The sequence below is a fragment of the Callithrix jacchus genome, chromosome 12 (genome assembly GCF_049354715.1).
Source record: "Callithrix jacchus isolate 240 chromosome 12, calJac240_pri, whole genome shotgun sequence".
NCBI classification, from domain to species: Eukaryota; Metazoa; Chordata; class Mammalia; order Primates; family Cebidae; genus Callithrix; species Callithrix jacchus.
The window spans coordinates 36,161,497-36,180,679 of NC_133513.1; the positions used below are offsets into that span (position 1 = coordinate 36,161,497).

Sequence of the window (19,183 nt, forward strand, 5' to 3'; positions counted from 1 at the left end):
TTAACTTTCTTTTTTCCTTTCTTTTTTGAACGGTGTCTCACTGTCAAAAAAAAGTTGGCACTTTGCCTTAACTTTTTTCCTTTCTTTTTTGAACAGTGTCTCACTGTCACACAGCCTGGAGTACAGTGGCATGATCAAAGCTCACTGTAGCCTCGACATCCTGGGCTCAGGTGTTCAAGTAATCCTCCCACCTCAGCCTCTTGAGTAGTTGGGACTAAAAATTAGTACATGCACCACTGCACTAATTTTTGTATTTTTTGTTTTTGGAGAGACAGGGTTTCACCATATTACTGGTCTTAACTTTTAACTTTTCTTCTATTATTGTTTGCTGGCTTCTCCTTTTCTTCCTGCTTCTGAATGTTTATGTGCAATCCTTGGTCATTGTGATGCAGGATTTTTCCTGGCCCCTTCTTTGGACTGGTGATAGGGGCATCCCATTTACTTGGCCCTCTGTGCTCAATACCTTACAGGACAGCATGGGAGCAAGTGCGGGATCTGGCTAGCTGCGCTGGGCACTGGCAGGAGCAAGCTCCATGTCCAGAGCAGCCAGCCAGATCCTATACTCGCTCACACACATGGATGGTGTTACCAAGGCGAGAGTGCTCCCCACCCCAAAACTCTAGAGGGAGCGTTACAGTGCTGTCTTAGTTTTGCTGTCTGTGGACAGCTGTGTGTTAGAAGCTCAGTTGGCCCCTTGCCTTGTTGCATGGGGTGGCTGCCCTCTGGCAAGGACAAAGGACCAGTGTGACAGTCTTTCTGGGTACCCACACTTGGTAGGTCCTGAACTCTTGTCTGGTGGTCCAAAGAGAATGATGTCACATGGAGAAAGTGAAGGATAGTAAAGGCAGATAATTTTATTGAGCAATGAAAATGGCTCTCAGCAGAGAGGGAAACTCGAAAGGGGACAGGAAGGGCAGATTGCCTTCCCTGAAGTCAGGTTGCCGCTTCCTCAAAGTCAGGTTGCCCCTTCCCCGAAGCCAAGCCCACACTCTGAAGTCAAACCATCTCTCTCTGAAGTCAAGCCATCTCCCCCTCTATTGACTGAGTCTGAGGTCTTTCGTTATAGGACTCAGAATGGAGTGTGTGCTCATTGGTTTGTGAGTATGCAAAAAGCGTTAAAGTGAAGACACCACCCAATGGTGGGCATGACAGTATAGAAAACCAGTTACGAAAGGACATGTATATATAAAATAGGTGAAGAGTGGGGATCAATCAGAGGAAAGCATGCCAGACAGGTAGACAAGTTCTTAGTCTGGTCCAAGGATTTAACTTGAATCTTGGCTTCAGGCTTTAAACTGTCTTTGGCTTGGAGGTTTCACTGGAGACCTGCCCCTATTTACCTCGGTATTTGGCTGCCTCCCTTTGCTACACTTGTAGTTTGTCTGTCTGAGGCCTCTCCCTTGGCAATGTTTTGTCATCAGTACTCTCTGGGGCCTGATTCCTCCTGGTAATCTCTTCAGCTCAGATTTCTTCTTGCACTTGAGATGCATGTGTTAACTCTCCACTCTGCATCTCTGCTTGAGTATTTTATAGACCCAAGCTCAACCTGATTAAAACTGGCCTCCTGGATTTTCTCTCCCAAACCTGCAACCTCTGGAGTCTTCCCCTTGTTTGATAGCAGACCCCTTGGAATCTTTTTTTTTTTTGATACGGAGTCTTGCTCTGTCACCAGGCTGGAGTGCAGTGGTGCAATCTTGGCTCATTGCAACTTCCACCTCCTGGGTTCAAGTGATTCTTCTGCCTCAGCCTCTCGAGTAGCTGGGACCACAGGCATGTGCCACCATGCCTAGCTTATTTTTTTGTATTTTTAGTAGAGACAGGGTTTCACCATGTTGGTCAGGATGGTCTCGACCTCTTGACCTCGTGATCTGCCTGCCTTGGCCTCCCAAGTGCTGAGATTACAGGTGTGAGCCACTGCGCCCGGCCTTGGAATCATTTTTGACTTGTTTTTTCTTTTTCTTGTCTTATACGTCCTGTCAGAAAAACCTCTAGGGCATACATCCAGAATATATCCACAGAGCCTGACCTCTTCGTAACATCTTTTGCCTGGATTATAGCAACTATTGCAGAGCAGTCTTGCTGTTGCTCAGCCCCTGGCCTCTGGAATAGCATTTAGAGTGCCTGTGTAGGATGAGTCAGGTTACTAAATGCCATTCCTCTGCTCAACATCTACAGTTTTCACTGAGTAAAAGCCAAAGTTCCATCAGTGGGTTATGTGTTTCATTACATCTCTGACTTCACTTCCTTCTCCTCCTCTTGATCACAGTGCTCCAGCACAACTTGCCTTCTTGCTGGACATACCAGACATAATACCATCTTTATATCAAATGTGCCCTTTTCCCTTAGTATGTTTCCTAGGGAGCCTTGCAACTTATTCTCTGTTATAATTTATAGAGGATTTATAACGTAAGTATTTATAATTATGTCACCCATATTTAATAAGTTAATCATTGGCTGGGTAGGTACAGTGGCTAATGCCTATAATCCTAGTATTTTGGGAGGCTGAGGCGGGAGGATCACTTGAACCTGGGAGCCTGGGAGGTAGACGTTGCAGTGAGCCAGCCATGTTTGTGTCATTGCCTTCCAGCCTGTGTGATAGACTAAGACTTTGTCCCCAAAAAAAAGTTTGATCATCTTTTGCCTCATTAAGCATTAAGTTGCAGTTTTGACTTTACCCTATGTTAGGGCACCTTTTCCTTTTTTTTTTTTGAGACAGTTTTGCTCTTGTTGCCCAGGCCGAAGTGCAATGGCTTGATCTCAGCTCACTGCAACCTCTGCCTCTTGGGTTCAAGTGATTAGCCTCCCGAGTAACTGGGATTATGGGCACCTGCCACCATGCTTGCCTAATTTTTTTGGTATTATTAGAAATAGGGATTTTACCATGTTGGCCAGGCTGGTCTTGAACTCCTGACTTCAGGTGATCTGCCTGCCTTGGCCTCCCAAGGTCCTGGGATTACAGGCATGAGCCACTGCACCCAGCCTAGGACATTACTTAAATCTGTTTTGGGATTTTTTCTTTTCACTGGTGTATTTTTTTTTAATTAAAGGAGTTTCATAATAAACACTAATATCTACAAGATAAGCCCATCTATAGTTTTTGTTTTTGACATACCTTTTTTCCCTTTTTGTTTTTTGGGATGGAGATTTGTTCTTATTGCTCAGGCTGCAGTGCAATGGCACGATCTCCACCTACTACAACCTCTGCCTCCCAGGTTCAAGAAGTTCTCCTGCCTCAGCCTTGAGAGTAGCTGGGATTACAGGCATATGCCACCATGCCCAGCTAATTTTTTGTATTTTTAGTAGAAATGGGGTTTCACCAGGTTAGCCAGGCTGGTCCCATACTCCTGGCCTCAGTTGATCCACCTGCCTCGGCCTCCCAAAGTGCTGGGATTACAAGTGTGAGCCACTGCACCTGACCATTTTTTCATTTTAAATAAAAGGAAATTCAGGCCGGGCACGGTGGCTCAAGCCTGTAATCCCAGCACTTTGGGTGGCCAAGGCGGGCTGATCATGAGGTCAAGAGATCAAGACCATCCTGGCCAACATGGTGAAACTCCATCTCTACTAAAGATACAAAAAAAATTAGCTGGGTGTGGTGTCATATGCCTGTAGTCCCAGCTATCTGGGAGGCTGAGGCAGGAGACTTGCTTGATCCCGGGAGGTGGAGGTTGCAGTGAGCCGAGATCGTGCCACTGTACTCCAGCCTAGCCCCTGGCGACAGAGCAAGACTCTGTCTCAAAAAAAAAAAAAAAAAAGAAATTCAGTGGCTCTCCTTCACCTTTTTTTTTTTTTTTGAAACGGAGTTTTGCTCTTGTCACCCAGGCTGGAGTGCAATGGCATGATCTTGGCTCACTGCAGCCTCTGCCTCCCAGGTTCAAGGGATTCTCCTGACTCAGCTTCTTGAGTAGCTGGGATTACAGGTACCCACCATCACCCTTGGATTACAGGTGTAAGCCATCACACCCCACCTTTTTTTTCTTTTTAGAGCCAAATGTCAACATACTTCTTCACGTTTTATAAAAACAAGAACAACAGCCAGGCTGGGCAAGGTGGCTTATGCCTGTAATCACAACACTTTGGGAGGCATGAGGTGGGAGGATTGCTTGAGCCCAGGAGTTTGAGGCCAACCTGGGCAACATAGTGAGACTCCATCTCTCCAAAAATTTAAAAATCAGCCTGATGTACTGGCTCATGCATGTAATCACAGTACTTTAGGAGGCTGAGGCAAGCAGATTGCTAGAGCCCATTGGAGTGCAATATGGTGAAACCCTATCTCTATGAAAAAACAAAAAAATTAACTGGGCATGATGGTATGCATCTATAGTCCTAGCTACTTGGGAGGCGGAGATAAGATTGCTTGAGCCCAGGAAGTTGAGGCTGCAGTGAGCTGCTGTGTTCATGCCACTGCACTCCAGCCTGGGTGACAGAACAAGACTGTGTTTAAAAAAAACAGGGACTGGGTGCAGTAGCTCATGCCTGTAATCCCAGCACTTTTCAGAGCTAAGGCAGATGGATCATGAGATCAGGAGTTCAAGACCAGCCTGACCAACATGGTGAAACTCCATCTCTACTAAAAATATAAAAATTAGCTGAGCATGATAGTGATGCCTGTAGACCCAGCTACTTGAGTCTGAGGCTACTGTACTCCAGCCTGGGTGATAGACTGAGACTCTGTCTCAAAAAAACAAAAACAAAAACAAAAAAACCAGGTCAGGTGTAGTGACTCACGCATGTAATCCAAGGACTTTGGGAGGCCAAGAGGATGGGTCGAGCCCAGGAGTCTGGGCAACATGACGAAACCCTGTCTCTTAAAAAAAAAACATTTTTTTTTCCTCTTATTTATTTACTTATTTGAGACAAAGTCTCACTCTATCACCACACTGGAGTGCAGTGGCACAGTCTTGGCTCCCTGCAACCTCCAACTCCCCGGTCAAGCTGTTCTCCTCCCTCAGCCTCCTGAGTATCTGGGATTATAGACACACGCCACCATGCCCAGCTAATTTTTGTATATTTAGTAGAGATGAGGTTTCACCATGTTGGCCAGAATGGGCTCAATCTCCTGACCTCATGATTTACCTGCCTCAGCCTCCCAAAGTGCTGGGATTATAGGCGTGAGACACAGTGCCCGGCTTTTTTTCTATTTTTTAAATTTTCCTTATTTGAGACGGAGTCTCGTTCTGCCAACCAGGCTGGAGTGCAGTGGCACAATTTTGGCTTTTTGCAACCTCTGGCTTCTGGGTTCAAGTGATTCTCCTACCTTAGCCTCCCAAGCAGCTGGGTATACAGGTGTGCACCACCACATCTGGCTAATTTTTGTATTTTTAGTAGAGACAGGGATTTCACCATGTTGACCAGGCTGGTCTTGAACTCTTAACCTCATGCGATCTACCTGCGTTGGCTTCCCAAAGTGCTGTGATTACAGGTGTGAGCCACCAAAACCAACCCCCACAAAATTTTTTTTCCTGAACATTTAAAATATGTTTTTAATCTGAATCATATGCTTTTTTTTTCTTCTGAGACAAGGTCTTGTTCTGTCTCCCAGGCTGGAGTGCAGTGGTGTGAACATGGCTACTATCATACCACTGTACTCTATCCTAGGAGGCAGAATGAGACTCCCATCTCTAAAATAAATAAACAATCAATTACTTTTTAAGCATTAAAATATACAGGCAGCCAATAAACACATGAAGAAATGCCCATCATTAGTCATCAGGAAAATGCATATCAAAATCACATTGAGATACCACTTCACACTCACTAGGATGACTGTAATCAGAAGAATAGACTGTTGGCAAGGATGTGGAGAAATTGGAACTCATATTCCTGGTGCAAATGTAAACATGCAGCCACCTTGGAAAACAGTTTCGCAGTTCCTCAAAATGCCAAAAATAGAGTTACCATAGGACCCAGCAGTTCTACTCCAAGGTACCCAAGAGAATTGAAAACATAGGTCTGCACAAAACCTTGTACACAAATGTTCATACTACCATTATTGATAATTGCCAAAGAAAAGTGGAAATAACCCAAATGTCCATTAACTGATGCCTGAATAAACAAAATGTGAAATAGTTGTAGAACAGAATATTAATTCAACTGCAAAGAGAAAGGATGTATTGAGAGATGTCACACCAGGGATGACACTTGAAGATGGTATGGCAAGTGAAAGAAGCATCACAAAAGGCACATATAGTATGATTCCATTTATTTACTTATTTTTTGAGACAACACTACTCTGTCGCCCAGGAGTGCAGTGGTGTGGTCTTGGCTCACTGCAACCTCCACCTCCTGGGTTCAAGTGATTCTCCTGCCTCAGTCGCATGAGTAGATGCTTTTTTTTGGTATTTGTAGTAGATACAGGGATTCACCATTTTGTCCAGGCTGGTCTCGAACTCCTGACCTCAGGTGATCTGCCTGTGTTGGCCTTCAAAAGTGCTGGGACTACAGCCACCGTGCCCGGCCGGTATGATTCCATTTATATGAAATGTGTAGCATAGGCAAATCCACAGAGGGAATGTAGGTTAATGTCGCCAAGGGCTGGGGGAGGGAAAAATGGGGAATGACTGTTAATAAGTATGCTGCTTTTAGGGGGATATGTTGATCATTGCACAACCCTGAATATAAAAAAGCACTGACACATATACTTTAAAAGGGTAAGTTATATGATGTGTGAGTTATAGCTCACTAAAGGTGTTTTTAAAAATGTTTTGTGCTAGAGAGACAAAGTTGAAAAACTGTTTTGGAAGGACATAAAACAACACTTCTGGGTGACATGCCTGGAGCCCCAGGTACTTAGGAGGCTGAGGCAGGAGTATTGCTTGAGCCCAGGAATTTGAAGTCTTAGTGTGCTATCATCATGCCTGTGAATGCACTCCAGTATGGGCAAAACAGCAAGACCTGGCCTCTAAAAGGAAAAATTAGTTATTTTTGGAGACAGAGTCTAGCTCTGTCACCCAGGCTGGAGTGCAGGGGTGCGATCTCCACTGACTATAACCTCTGCCTCCTGGGTTCAAGCAATTGTCTTGTCTCAGCCTCCCCAGTAACTGGTATTATAGGCATGCACCACCACGCTCAGCTAATTTTTATATTTTAATAGAGACAAGGTTTCACCAAGTTGGCCAGGCTGATCTGGAACCCCTGACCTCAAGTGATCTGCCTGCCTTGGTCACCCAAAGTACTGGGATTACAGGTGTGAGCCACCACGCTCAGGCTAGGTTTTTTTTTTTTTTTTTTTTTAATCAAAAATTTAAAAATCAATTCTGCTAAAAGACTGCTGCCTCACAGATCGAATACAAAGCTGCTTAAGAGGCCAGGCTCCTCCCCGCTGCACAAGGCATGAACTTCCCCTGCCTCTTCTCTCAGTGCCCAGATGGGTCCTCAGTCTTTTGCAGGCATGTGCAGACAAGACCCTGGGCAGGTTTTCTTATGTGCACAAAAGCATTGGATGTAAACACTTGTGGGGTCAGTCAGAGATTCTCCGGGGACCTCCTTTATCTGCCTCTTGCATCTATCACTAGCAGGACCTCATAATTTTTGTATGAATTAAGGAAGTATGCCAGGCATGGTGGTTCACATGTGTAATTCCAGCACTTTGGGAGGCCAAAGCAGGAGGATCACTTGAGGCCAGAGTTCAAGACCAGCCTGGACAACATGGTGAGACCTTAATCTCTACAAATAAAAAACAATTAGCTGGGTGTGGTGGCACGTGCCTATTGTCCCAGCTACTTGGGAGGCTGAGCTGGGAGAATCACATGTGCCTCAGAGGTCAAGGTTGCAATGAACTGTGATCATCCCACAGCACTCCAGCCTGAGTGACAGAGTGAAACCCCATCTGAAAAAAACCAATATACTGGCATAGTCCTCATTACCAGGATTTCTCATTTTCCTACAATGTATAGTATTAATAGGTACGGTAGAAAAAAAAGTAGGCATCCTAGTAGCATTTTTTCTTCAACTGTCAACAGCAAACATGACAAGGAGTTAGATCTCACACATGTTCTATGCTCTCCACTTCTGCTGACTGTATAATGAAAACAAATGTGCTGTTGTAGGGATCAGTGTCCTTCAGTGATGTGGCTGTGGGCTTCACCAAGGAGGAGTGGCAGCATCTGGACCCTGCTCAGAGGACCCTGTACAGAGACATGATGTTGGAGAACTACAGCCTCCTCATCTCATGGGTAAGGATTGTGTAATTTGAAACTCCAAATAACATTGATTTCCTTTTTAGCTGCTGATTACAGATGATTTCTTTGTATGATTATGAGTTAAAGGGTTGAGACTTAGGAGTTGAAGCTTGATCGATCCCTTTTGGACACTTAAGAATATCTGTGGTGTTTTCTGTAATCAAATGTTCAGGTGGACCTTTTTTTTGTGCAGGCACACCTCAGGCTACCTGGCCCACGTCCTGTGTCATTTTCATTCACAGGGTATTGCATTACCAAACCAGAGGTGGTTTGTAAGTTGGAGCATGGAGAGGCGCTGTGGATATTAGAAGAAGAATCCCCAAGTCAGAGCTACCTAGGTGAGTTAATAAGTAAATAGGAAGCTATAAACCAGGGAGAAATTGAATCCTAGGGAGACAGTTCACATATTGACATCTTTAACATTTTCAGAAATACATTTTTAGAGTTACCAGAATTTTAGAAGCGACTGAGAAGAGCTGGCTTGCTTGCTTCAGATGTATATATTATGCTAGCAGATAACAGCTAAATGATCTTGTTTTCTTCTGAAAATTTTAGCCCTTGCCTCTCTCATTTTAGTCAAACGAATGTCAAATGACATTCCTCTATATCAATTTCAGTTATCTTATTTTTATCATGTATTACGTATTTATTCAATAAGTATTAATTCGGCAGCTATGATGTTGGTGGTTCCATCTGTGTTAGAGACATAGCTGTGACATCATGGCTGTGTTCTAGTGGTAGAAGAGATTGAGATGTAGTGTCTCTTTATGTAAGGGCCTCTTTGAAGTCAGGAGTTTAATCAACACAGATTTGAATCGTGTGTGTCAGTGGAATATTCTGGCCAGATGGTATACTCTGTGCCATGAACCTTAGGCCAGAGTGCCATGAGCAGGACAGAGTGAACTGGGCTGGATGGAAGTGAGGGGTGATGGGGGCATGTGGGAGATGCTGCCAGACAGACTGCTCACTGGGCTGCTGTTACGTTCAGAAGTTGTAGCCAAAACAGAATTTGCTGCTAAATTGGATTATAGGTATAAGAAAAAGATAGTAAGCATGATCTCAAAGGTTTTATGCTGAGGCACTGGCTATGTGATGATACCATTAACTGGTTGGGAGAAAATGGAGAAGAAACAGTTTTGGGAAGGCATAAGTAAAGAGATAGACACATAAATTTAAACAAATGTTCTTTGTATAAAATATAATGATGCCCAGTTGGATATAAAACAATAAAAATAAAATACTGAAAAATGACCCAACATGTGAATCAATTACTAGTTGATCTGAATTGTGTTCTAAAATCCTTTCTTTCTTTTTTTTTGTATTTTGAGACACAGGCTGGAGTGCAGTGGTGCAATCTTGGCTCACTGCAACCTCCACCTCCCAGGCTCAGAGATTCTCATGCCTCAGCCTCCCAAGTAGTTGGGACCACAGGTGTATACTACCATGCCTGGCTAATTTTTGTATTTTTAGTAGAGATGTGGTTTTGCCATGTTGGCCAGGCTGTTCTCAAACTCCTGGCCTCAAGTGATCTGCCCCCACCTTGGCCTCCCAAAGAGCTGGGTTTATACATGTGAATCACTGTGCCAGGCCTTTAAATTCCTTTCGTTGTTAAGAAGAAATATTGTTGCATTAAATATTTTATTTAATAAAAATGAAATAAAATTTATAATGGGTAAATGCTAAAAGAAAGTAGTAACTTCTAAATTTTAAAGAGAAGAAAATGGAAAAGAAAAAAATATGTTGGGTTAGAAAAACTAAAAAATGAAAGAGTGGGGAAAATCAGGTGAAAATTAGAACAACTGGAAACTCTAAGTGAAAAAGAGAAAACCAATTCAGATATTTTAGAGATTATAATACATTTAAAGAGGCTAAACCATTTATTAAAAGACAGATATTGTCGAATTGGATTTTCAAAAACCAAGCTATATAGGCTCAGCATGGTGGCTCAGTCCTGTAATCCCAGCACTTTGGGAGTCCAAGCCAAGATGATTGCTTGAGGTCAAGAGTTTGAGATCAACCTAGGCAGCATAGTGAGAATCCAGCTCACGAAAAATAAAAAATTAGGCCAGGTGCAGTGGCTCAGGCCTGTAATGCCAGCACTTTGGGAGGCCAAGGTGAGCAGATCACCTGAGGTTGAGAGTTCAAGACCAGCCTGACCAACATGGAGAAACTGCATCGCTACTAAAAATACAAAGTTAGCTGGGTGTGGTGGCATATGCCTGTAATCTCAGCTACTTGGGAGGCTGAGGTAGGAGAATCACTTGAACCCAGGAGGTGGAGGTTGCGGTGAGCCAAGATGGTGCCATTGCACTCCAGCCTGAGCAACAAGAGCAAAACTGTGTCTCAAAAAAAAAAAATTAATTAAATAAATTTAAAAAATTAAAAATCAGCCAGGTATTGTCATACACCAGTAGTCTCAGTTTTGGGAGGCTGAGGTGGGAGGATTGCTTGAGCCCAGGTGTTTGAAGTTACAGTGAGCTATGATCATGCCACTGCACTCCAGTCTGGATGACAGAGTGAGACCCTGTCTCTAAAAACAAAACAAAAATCAAGATATATGGAGTTTGAGAATCATATATGATATATGAACAGAAAACCTTAGAATGTAAAAGGAATGTTAATGATACACGGTTTAAATAATAAAAAAAATAGAATATTACCTCTCAGTGGACACAAATTTAGCTTTTGACTTTATTTTTGACACATTTCTTTTTTTTCTTTCTTATGAGATGGAGTCACCCAGCTCTGTCACCCAGGCTATAGTGCAGTGGTTGACACAAATATATATATATGTATACACACACACACACACACACACACTTATACATATATGTGCTTATACATATGTGTGTGTGTATATGTTTATACTTACACACACACACACACACACACACACACACACACACACACACACACACATATATATATTTGTACTGAAGGGGTCTTGGTGTGTTGCCCAAGGTGGTCTTGAACTTCTGGCCTTAAGCAATTCTTCTACCTCTGCCTTCCAGAATGCTGGATTTAGAGGCTTGATTCATGCTTGGCCTATTTATATTTTTCAACTGGATGAAACTCATTCTATTTTTGCTGCTATATAAGCAAATTGGTCCCATTTACAATCTAAGAAGCATTATACTATTTTAGTGATCTAGTTTTCTTAAGTTTGAGACATTTTGCTATTGTTATTTTCTTAGCAATTATTTCAACATTATTCATCAATTATGTCCAACTGTGGTAAAATAAACTAAAAGAGAAAAGAATAGAATGATGGAATTGCTTATAAGGATAATATGATAGTGAAGAACATTGTCACTATTATATCTCCTTCAATTTTCTTACTGAATTGCTCGAAGTATTGCATTACTTATGATGAAAATATGAAAGAAGTGTACAGAAACCTTATTTGTAGATTATTTCTTCTTTTTAATTCTTATTTATTCATTTATTTTTGAGATGGAATCTCGCTCTGTTGCCCAGGCTGAAATGCAGTGGTGTGATCTCAGCTCACTGCAACTTCTGCCTTTTATGTTCAAGCAATTCTCCTACCTTAGACACTGAGTAGCTGGAACTATAGGCACCTGCCACGATGGCCCAGCTAATTTTTTTTGTATTTTTACTGGAGATGGGGTTTGCCATGTTGTCTAGGCTGATCTCGAATTTCTGACCTCAGGTGATCCACCTGCCTTGGCCTCCAAAAGTGCTGGGATTACAGGCATGAATTACCACACCTGACTCTCTTACATTTTATTTTTTTGAGACAGCATCTCACTCTGTCTCCCAGGATGGAGTGCAGTGACATTATCTCGGCTCGCTGCAACCTCCACCTCCCCGGTTTGAGCAATTCTCCTGCCTCAGCCTCCTGAGTAGCTGGGATTGCAGACGTGTGCCACTACACCTGGCTAATTTTTGTATTTTTAGTAGAAATGGGGTTCCACCATGTTGGTCAGGCTGATTTTGAATTCCTGACCTTGTGATCTGCCCACCTCGGTCTCCCAAAGTGCTGGGATTATAGGTGTGAGCCACTACGTCTGGCCTCTCTCTCTCTCTCTCTCTCTCTCTCTCTCTCTCTCTCTCTCTCTCTCTCTCTCTCTCTAATAATTCACTGGGTAAAGTTGAGAGTTCAGAACTTTTATTTTCTTCTGTTAATTGCAAAGAGTAGAAAATTGACAAGAGGAAGCCTTTTCACAATTATTAGGCAAATTAGAAGATGAATGTAAAGAGACAGAAGCACTGTAGACTCTAATTATTATGGTTTAATTGATTGTATAACTGAAATCTCAGACTATAAGTTAGATGATGATATTCTAGATAAATAAAGGTATACATATGATGCTGTTATACGAACAACCTGGGCCGGTTGCGGTGGCTCACACCTGTAATTTCAGCACTCTGGTAGACCACGGAGGGAGGATTGCTTGAGCCCAGGAGTTTAAGGCTGCAGTGAGCTGCGATGCTGCCACTGCATTACAGCCTGGGCCACAGGAGTTCGAGACCAGCCTGGGTAATATGGCAATGGCAAAACTCCATCTCTACAAAAAATACAAAAAGTTAGCCAGGCATGGTGGTACATACTTGTAAGCCCAGTTACTTGAGAGGGTGAGGTGGGAGGATCACCTGAGCCCGGGAGGTTGAGGCTGCAGTGAGCCATGATCTCACCACTGCACAATCCAGCCTGGGTAACAGAGCCAGACACTGTCAAAAAAAGGCATGTGAATATGTCTTCTTTTCATAAGAAATATATTAACTTTTTTTTTTCATTTCATCTTTAATGATTATCCGAGACCCCAGTATAACAATTAACTGAACAGATTTTGTTCCCATGAGTGGTCAGAGTATTCTCTTTGAATTGAGAAGAAAAGCTTCAGATTTTAAGTTTTGAGAGTTTTTTTCCTACCTGACCTAGTCTATCATTGAAGCTTTCGAATGTACTTTGTATTTCATCTATTGATTTCCTCAGTTCCAGATTTGCTGTGTACTCCGGAAAACTCAGTATCTGGTTGGTAGCTATGTCAGCCATATCCAGAACTGCTAGTGACATTTTGTTCCTTTATTTTTAAGAAGTCTCTTGTATCCCCCTAATCTTGGTTAAAATTAGTATGCCCAATTCTCTATCTGACATAAGAAATATGTTAACATTTATAATCTATGGTAACTTATTCTTGTTTCTAGACTGCTGCATAGATGATGACCTGATGGAGATGAGACAGGAAAATCAAGACCAGCATTTGTGGAAAGTTGATTTTGTCAACAACAAAATGCTTACTAAGGACAGAAATGGTGTATTAGGAAAAACATTTTATCTTTACACAAACCCCGTTCTATTAAGAAAAATACGTAGCAACTGTGACTCATATGGAGTGAGTTTGAATTATATTTCAGAATTAATTATTAGTAATAGAAGCCTCTGTGTAAGGAAGCCTGATGAGTATAATGCACATGGGGAATTTCTACTCTGCACGAAGCAGGAGAATCCTTATACCAGAGGGAAACCTTTGGAATATGATAGAAATGGGAAAGCCATCGCTCAGAATGAGGACCGATTTAGTCATCAGTATATTTAAATTCTGAAGCAATGTTTTGAATATAATCAGTGTGGGAAGGCTTTTCATGAAGAGGCAGCCTGCAGTAACAGGGTATGCCCATGGGAGAAGCCCTGTGAATATAATGAACGTGTGAGAACCTTTTCCAATAGACCAATATTCATTGTTCATCAGAGAACTCACATAAGGGGGAATCACTATGAATTCAGTGAATGTGAGTGGAGGTCTGCTGGTGAGAAGCCACCTGCAAATAAATACCACAGAGTTATGGATATGAAATATTATGAGTGTAATGCGAGTGAGAATCCTTTTGGCAAGAAATTACTCCTCTCTCAACGAAGTTACAGAGGAGAGAAAACTTTTGACTGTAATAGAGATTTGGAAGTATTCTACAAGAAGCCAAAGTTCACTCAGCATCAAGAAACACATATAGGAAAAAATGCCTATAAAATTAATCAGTATGCTAGTACATTTTGCAATAAGCCAAAGCTTTCTGTATATCAGAAAACAGATGTAGGAGAAAAACTCTATGAATGTAATGAATGTGGGAAAACCTTCAGCAATAAATCCTCTTTCATCCTACATCAGAGGATACACAGAGGAGAGAAACCCTATGAATGCACTGAATGTGGGAAAACTTTTGGATATAGGTCATTCCATGCAGTACATCAAGGAACACATACAGGGGAGAAACCCAATGAATGTGGAAAAAAACTTCTGTGAGGAGTCAAATCTTCATGTACATCAGAGAACATACACACGAGAGAAACCCTATGGATGTAATGAATGTCAGAAAGCCTTTGGTGATAGGTCAGCTCTAACAGTACATCAGAGAATACATACTGGCCAGAAACTCTATGAATGTAAGGAATGTGGGAAAACTTTCTCCCAGAAGCCAAACTTCATTGATCATGTGATTAATGAACTCATACAGGAGAGAAACCCTATGAATGCAGAGAATGTCAAAAATCCTTCTCTGTGAAGTCAAAACTTAGAGAACATCAGAGAATTCACATAGGGGGGAATCCCTATGAATGTAATGAATGTGAGAACACGTTCTACCACAAGTCATCCCTCACAGCACATCAGGAGAACTCACACAGGAGAGAAACCCTATGCATGTAGTGAATGTGGGAAAACCTTGTACCAGAAGTCATCCCTCACAACATGTCAGAGAACACACACAAGGGAGTAATCCTGTGAATGTAATGAAATGTTTTACCAGAATCCTGACTTAAAACATCAAAGAGACAACATAGAGGAAACCCCTGTCAAAATCCTCAAGTCTCAAAAACCTTCACCTTCTCGTCGGACTCATTCCATAGCAGAAACAACCCAGGGTGGGGGTAGAACACCCAATAAAGATGATAAATCTTTTGCCTAGAAGTGATATTTCATTGAACAGCAAATAATTGATATTTTCTTTCTTTCTTTTTTTTTGAGATGGAGTTTCGCTCTTGTTGCCTAGGCTGGAGTGCAATGGCATGATCACAGCTCACTGCAACTTCCACTTCCCAGGATCAAGCGATTCTCCTGCCTCAGCATCCTGAGTAGCTGGGATTACAGGCATGTACCACCATACCAGCTAATTTTGTATTTTTAGTAGAGACAGGGTTTCTCCATGTTGGTCAGGCTGGTCTCGAACTCCAGATCTCAGGTGATCCGCCTGCCTTGCCTTCCCAAAGTGCTGATATTATAGGCATGAGCCTCCATACCTGACCCTTCTTTTTTTTTTTTTTTGAAGCAGAGTCTCATTCTGTTGCCCAGGCTGGAGTGTGGTAGCACGATCTTGGTTCACTGTGACATCCTGCTCCTGGGTTCAAGCTGTTCACATGCCTCAGCCTCCCAAGTTGCTGGGATTATGGACAGGTGCCACCATGCCCAGCTAATTTTTGTATTTTTTGTAGTGACAGGGTTTCACCATGTTGGCCAGGCTGGTCTGGAACTCCTGACCTCAAGTGATCTGCCTGCCTTGGCCTCCCATAGTGCTGGGATTACAGGTGTGAGCCACCATGCCTGGCCAATAATTGATATTTTATTTTTATTTATTATTTGTTTTTGGTATGGAGTCTATAGCCCAGGATGGAATGCAGTGGCATGATCTCGGCTTACTGCAGCCTCCGCCTCCAGGGTTCAAGCAATTCTGCTCAGCCTCCCGTGTAGCTGGGATTACATGTGTGTGCCACCAAGCCCAGCTAAATTTGTATTTTTAATAGAGACAGGATTTCTCCATGTTGGCCAGGCTGGTCTTGAACTACTGACCTCAGGTGATCCACCTGCCTCGGCCTCCCAAAGTGCTGGAATTAGAGGCATGAGCCGCTGTGGGTGACCAATAAGTGATATTTTAAAACCTTATTAATATTCTGAAGATGTTATAGTGTCAAAAGTATAAATTATGGCCTCTATCAGCCAGTTTGTACTGAATGGAACTATATCAGTTTGGGATTTGTGAATTTAAACTTTAAAATTTTATCTTGAAATACAGTAGGATTGGCCAGGCATGGTAGCTCACACCTGTATTCCCATAATCATGCAATATAATCATTTTATATGGATATAAAATGTATGATGTTTCATAAATATATGAATTTATATAGTAGGATTTCTGTTTCAGGTATAGTATTGAAAGTATTCAGCTGTGGATGTTCTGTGGAATAGAGATCTTTTTAAGAAGAATTCATGAGTTTAATCACTGATAAAGATATGAAGAGTCCTTGTCTTTTGCAAGTATGCTATAAAAGATATTTTGGCTCACTGCAGCCTCCACCTCCTGGGTTGATGTGATTCTCCTGCCTCAGCTTCCCAAGTAGCTGGGATAACCGGCCACTGTGTGCTCCTCCACTCCTGTGTCCCTAAACCAGTTTGTCTTCTTACCACCTGTGAGAGTTCTCCTTTGGTTGCTTTCCAGAATTTGTAGTTGTACTTCCCAGAATTTGTAGTTGTACTTCCCATCTTGTCCAGACTGCAAGTAGCTGTGTATTTTTATGATATAAAACCACAAAATAGGCTGGGCTCAAGGTGGTGAGTTATCTCAATTGATTGTTTACAGTCAGTTACAGATCAAACTCCTTGTTCTACTCTTTCCCCCTTATCACTACTGCACTTGACTAGTCTTAAAAAGACCCCACAAAATCTACTTTTCTTTAAGACAGTGTCTTGCCCTGTCACCAGGCTGTAGTGCAGTGGCACAATTGTACCTCACTGCTGCCTTGAAATCCTGGGCTCAAGAGATTCTCCTACTTCAGCTCCCTAAGTGGTTGGGACTACATGCATGCACCATCATGCCTGGATAATTTTTGTAGTTTTAATTTTTTTGGTAGAGACAGGGTCTCACTATGCTGCCAAGGCTGATCTCAAACTGCTGGCTTCAAGCGGTCTCACCTTGGCTTCCCAAAGTGCTGGGATTACGGGTGTGAGTCACCTCGCCTGGCCCCCAAAATTTATTTATTTATTTGTTCGTTTATTTATTTATTTATTTGGAGACAGAGTCTTGCTTTGTCGCCCAGGCTGGAGTGCAGTGGTGCGATCTTGGCTCACTGCAACCTCCACCTGGGTTAAAACAATTCTCCTGCCTCAGCCTCCCGAGTAGCTGGGATTACAGGCATTCAGCACCATTCCCAGGTGTTTTGTGTTTTTTGTAAAATACAGATGGGGTTTCACCATGTTGAGGAGGCTGCTTTTGAACTCCTGGCCTTAAGTGGAACCTGCCTTGGCCTCCAAAACATACTTTAAATAAAAATATTTGTGAAAAAAATATTCTGAAGCTTGAATTGCTCTGTAAAAACCTTTTTTTTGAGACAGAGAATTGCTCGTCGCCTAGACTGGAGTACAATGGTGCGATCTTGGCTCACTGCAACTTTTGCCTCCTGGGTTCAAGCGATTCTCCTGTCTCAGCCTCCTGAGTAGCTGGGATTACAGGCATGCACCACCACACCCAGCTAATTTTTGTATTTTTAGTAGAGATGGGGTTTTGCCATGTTGGTCGGTATCTTCTGGAACCCCTGGCCTCAGGTGATCTGCCTGCCTCAGCCTCCCTAAGTGCTAGGATTATAGGTGTAGCCACTACACCCAGCTTGCTATGTACAAATCTTTATTCTCTTGGCACATATAAAGAGGTATGACCATTTTTACTAACTCTTCAAAAAGAATTCAGTTTGTACTTTTGTAAATGTTTCAATCAACAGCATCAGCCTTATGGAGTAATAAATACGCAGAGGTTAGGTACATTGCCAGGAACTGGTCTTCTACCCATGAGGACGTAATTCCTATAGACTTGTACTTCTGTCACAAAGATAAAGAAAACTGCCAATAATACATGGAACAACCAGAAAACTAGTTTGCTGTGCTTGTGAAGGTGAAGAGCCACCAGGCATGGCAGGAAGCTCAGGCCAAGGGAGAAACAATTACTAGGAGCTCTAGGCTGAATAATGCCCATGGCTCACAGAGGGTTGGGAAACCATTTCCCTTCTAAGCAGCCAGAGTGGAGAGAACTCTGAATAAAATAAGCATCCAATAGATATGGGTCATGTGTTAATTTTTTTTTTTTTTTTTTGAGACGGAGTCTTGCTTTGTGGCCCAGGCTGGAGTACAATGGAGCTATCTCGGCTCACTGCAGCCTTCACCTCCCAGGTTTAAGCAAGTGTCCTGTTTCAGCCTCTGTAGTAGCTGGGATTACAGGCATGCACCATCATATCTGGCTATTTATTAATTTTTTTTTTTAGACAGAGTCTCACTCTGTTGCCCAGGCTGGAGTGCAATGGTGTGATCTCGACCTGCTGCAACCTCTGCCTTCCGGGTTCAAGTGATTCTCCTGTCTCAGCCTCACAAGTAGCTGGGACTACAGGCATGTGCCACCATGCCCAGCTAATTTTTGTATTTTTAGTAGAGACAGGGTTTCACTATGTTGGCCAGGCTGGTCTTGAACTCCTGACCTCAAGTGATCCACCCTCCTCGGCCTCCCAAAGTGCTGAGATTACAGGTGTGAGCCACCTTGCCCAGCCAGAGCAAAAGCTTTTAATTTGGGGGAAGTATAAGTCTACTTCTGGGTTCTCTGTTCTATTAATCTATGTTTATCTCTCAATGAATAGTTCACAGTCTTGATTACTGAAGCCGACTAATTCCTCCCACTATACTTTTTCAAAATAGTTTTAGTTATTTGAAGCCTTTATTTTTCGTTTAATTTTAGAATAATCTTGTTTAGGCTGGGGATGGTGACTCAACGCCTGTAATCCCAGCACTTTGGGAGGCTGAGGTGGGTGGATCACCTGAGGTCAGGAGTTTGAGGCTAGCCTGGCCAACATGACGAAACCCTGTCTCTGCTAAAAATACAAAAATTACCTGTGTGTGGTGGTGTGCAACTGTAATCCCAGCTACTTGGGAGGCCGAGGCAGGAGAATTTCTTAAACCCAGGAGGTGGAGGTTGCAGTGAGCTGAAATCTTGTCACTGCACTCCAGCTTGGGAAA

At 42.6% G+C, this 19,183-nt stretch overlaps 1 protein-coding gene across 1 annotated transcript in view; it reads left to right on the forward strand.

Annotated features, from left to right (window-relative positions):
• The window catches only part of ZNF487 (zinc finger protein 487), a 33,418-nt gene extending 18,315 nt beyond the window's left edge, over positions 1-15,103 (forward strand). Inside the window, 4 exon segments of the mRNA XM_054242284.2 lie at positions 8,049-8,174; position 8,268; positions 8,423-8,518; positions 13,350-15,103. Coding sequence (XP_054098259.1) covers positions 8,049-8,174; position 8,268; positions 8,423-8,518; positions 13,350-14,443 — 1,317 coding nt within the window. The 3' untranslated portion in view covers positions 14,444-15,103.
• The last annotated feature ends 4,080 nt before the right edge of the window (positions 15,104-19,183 follow it).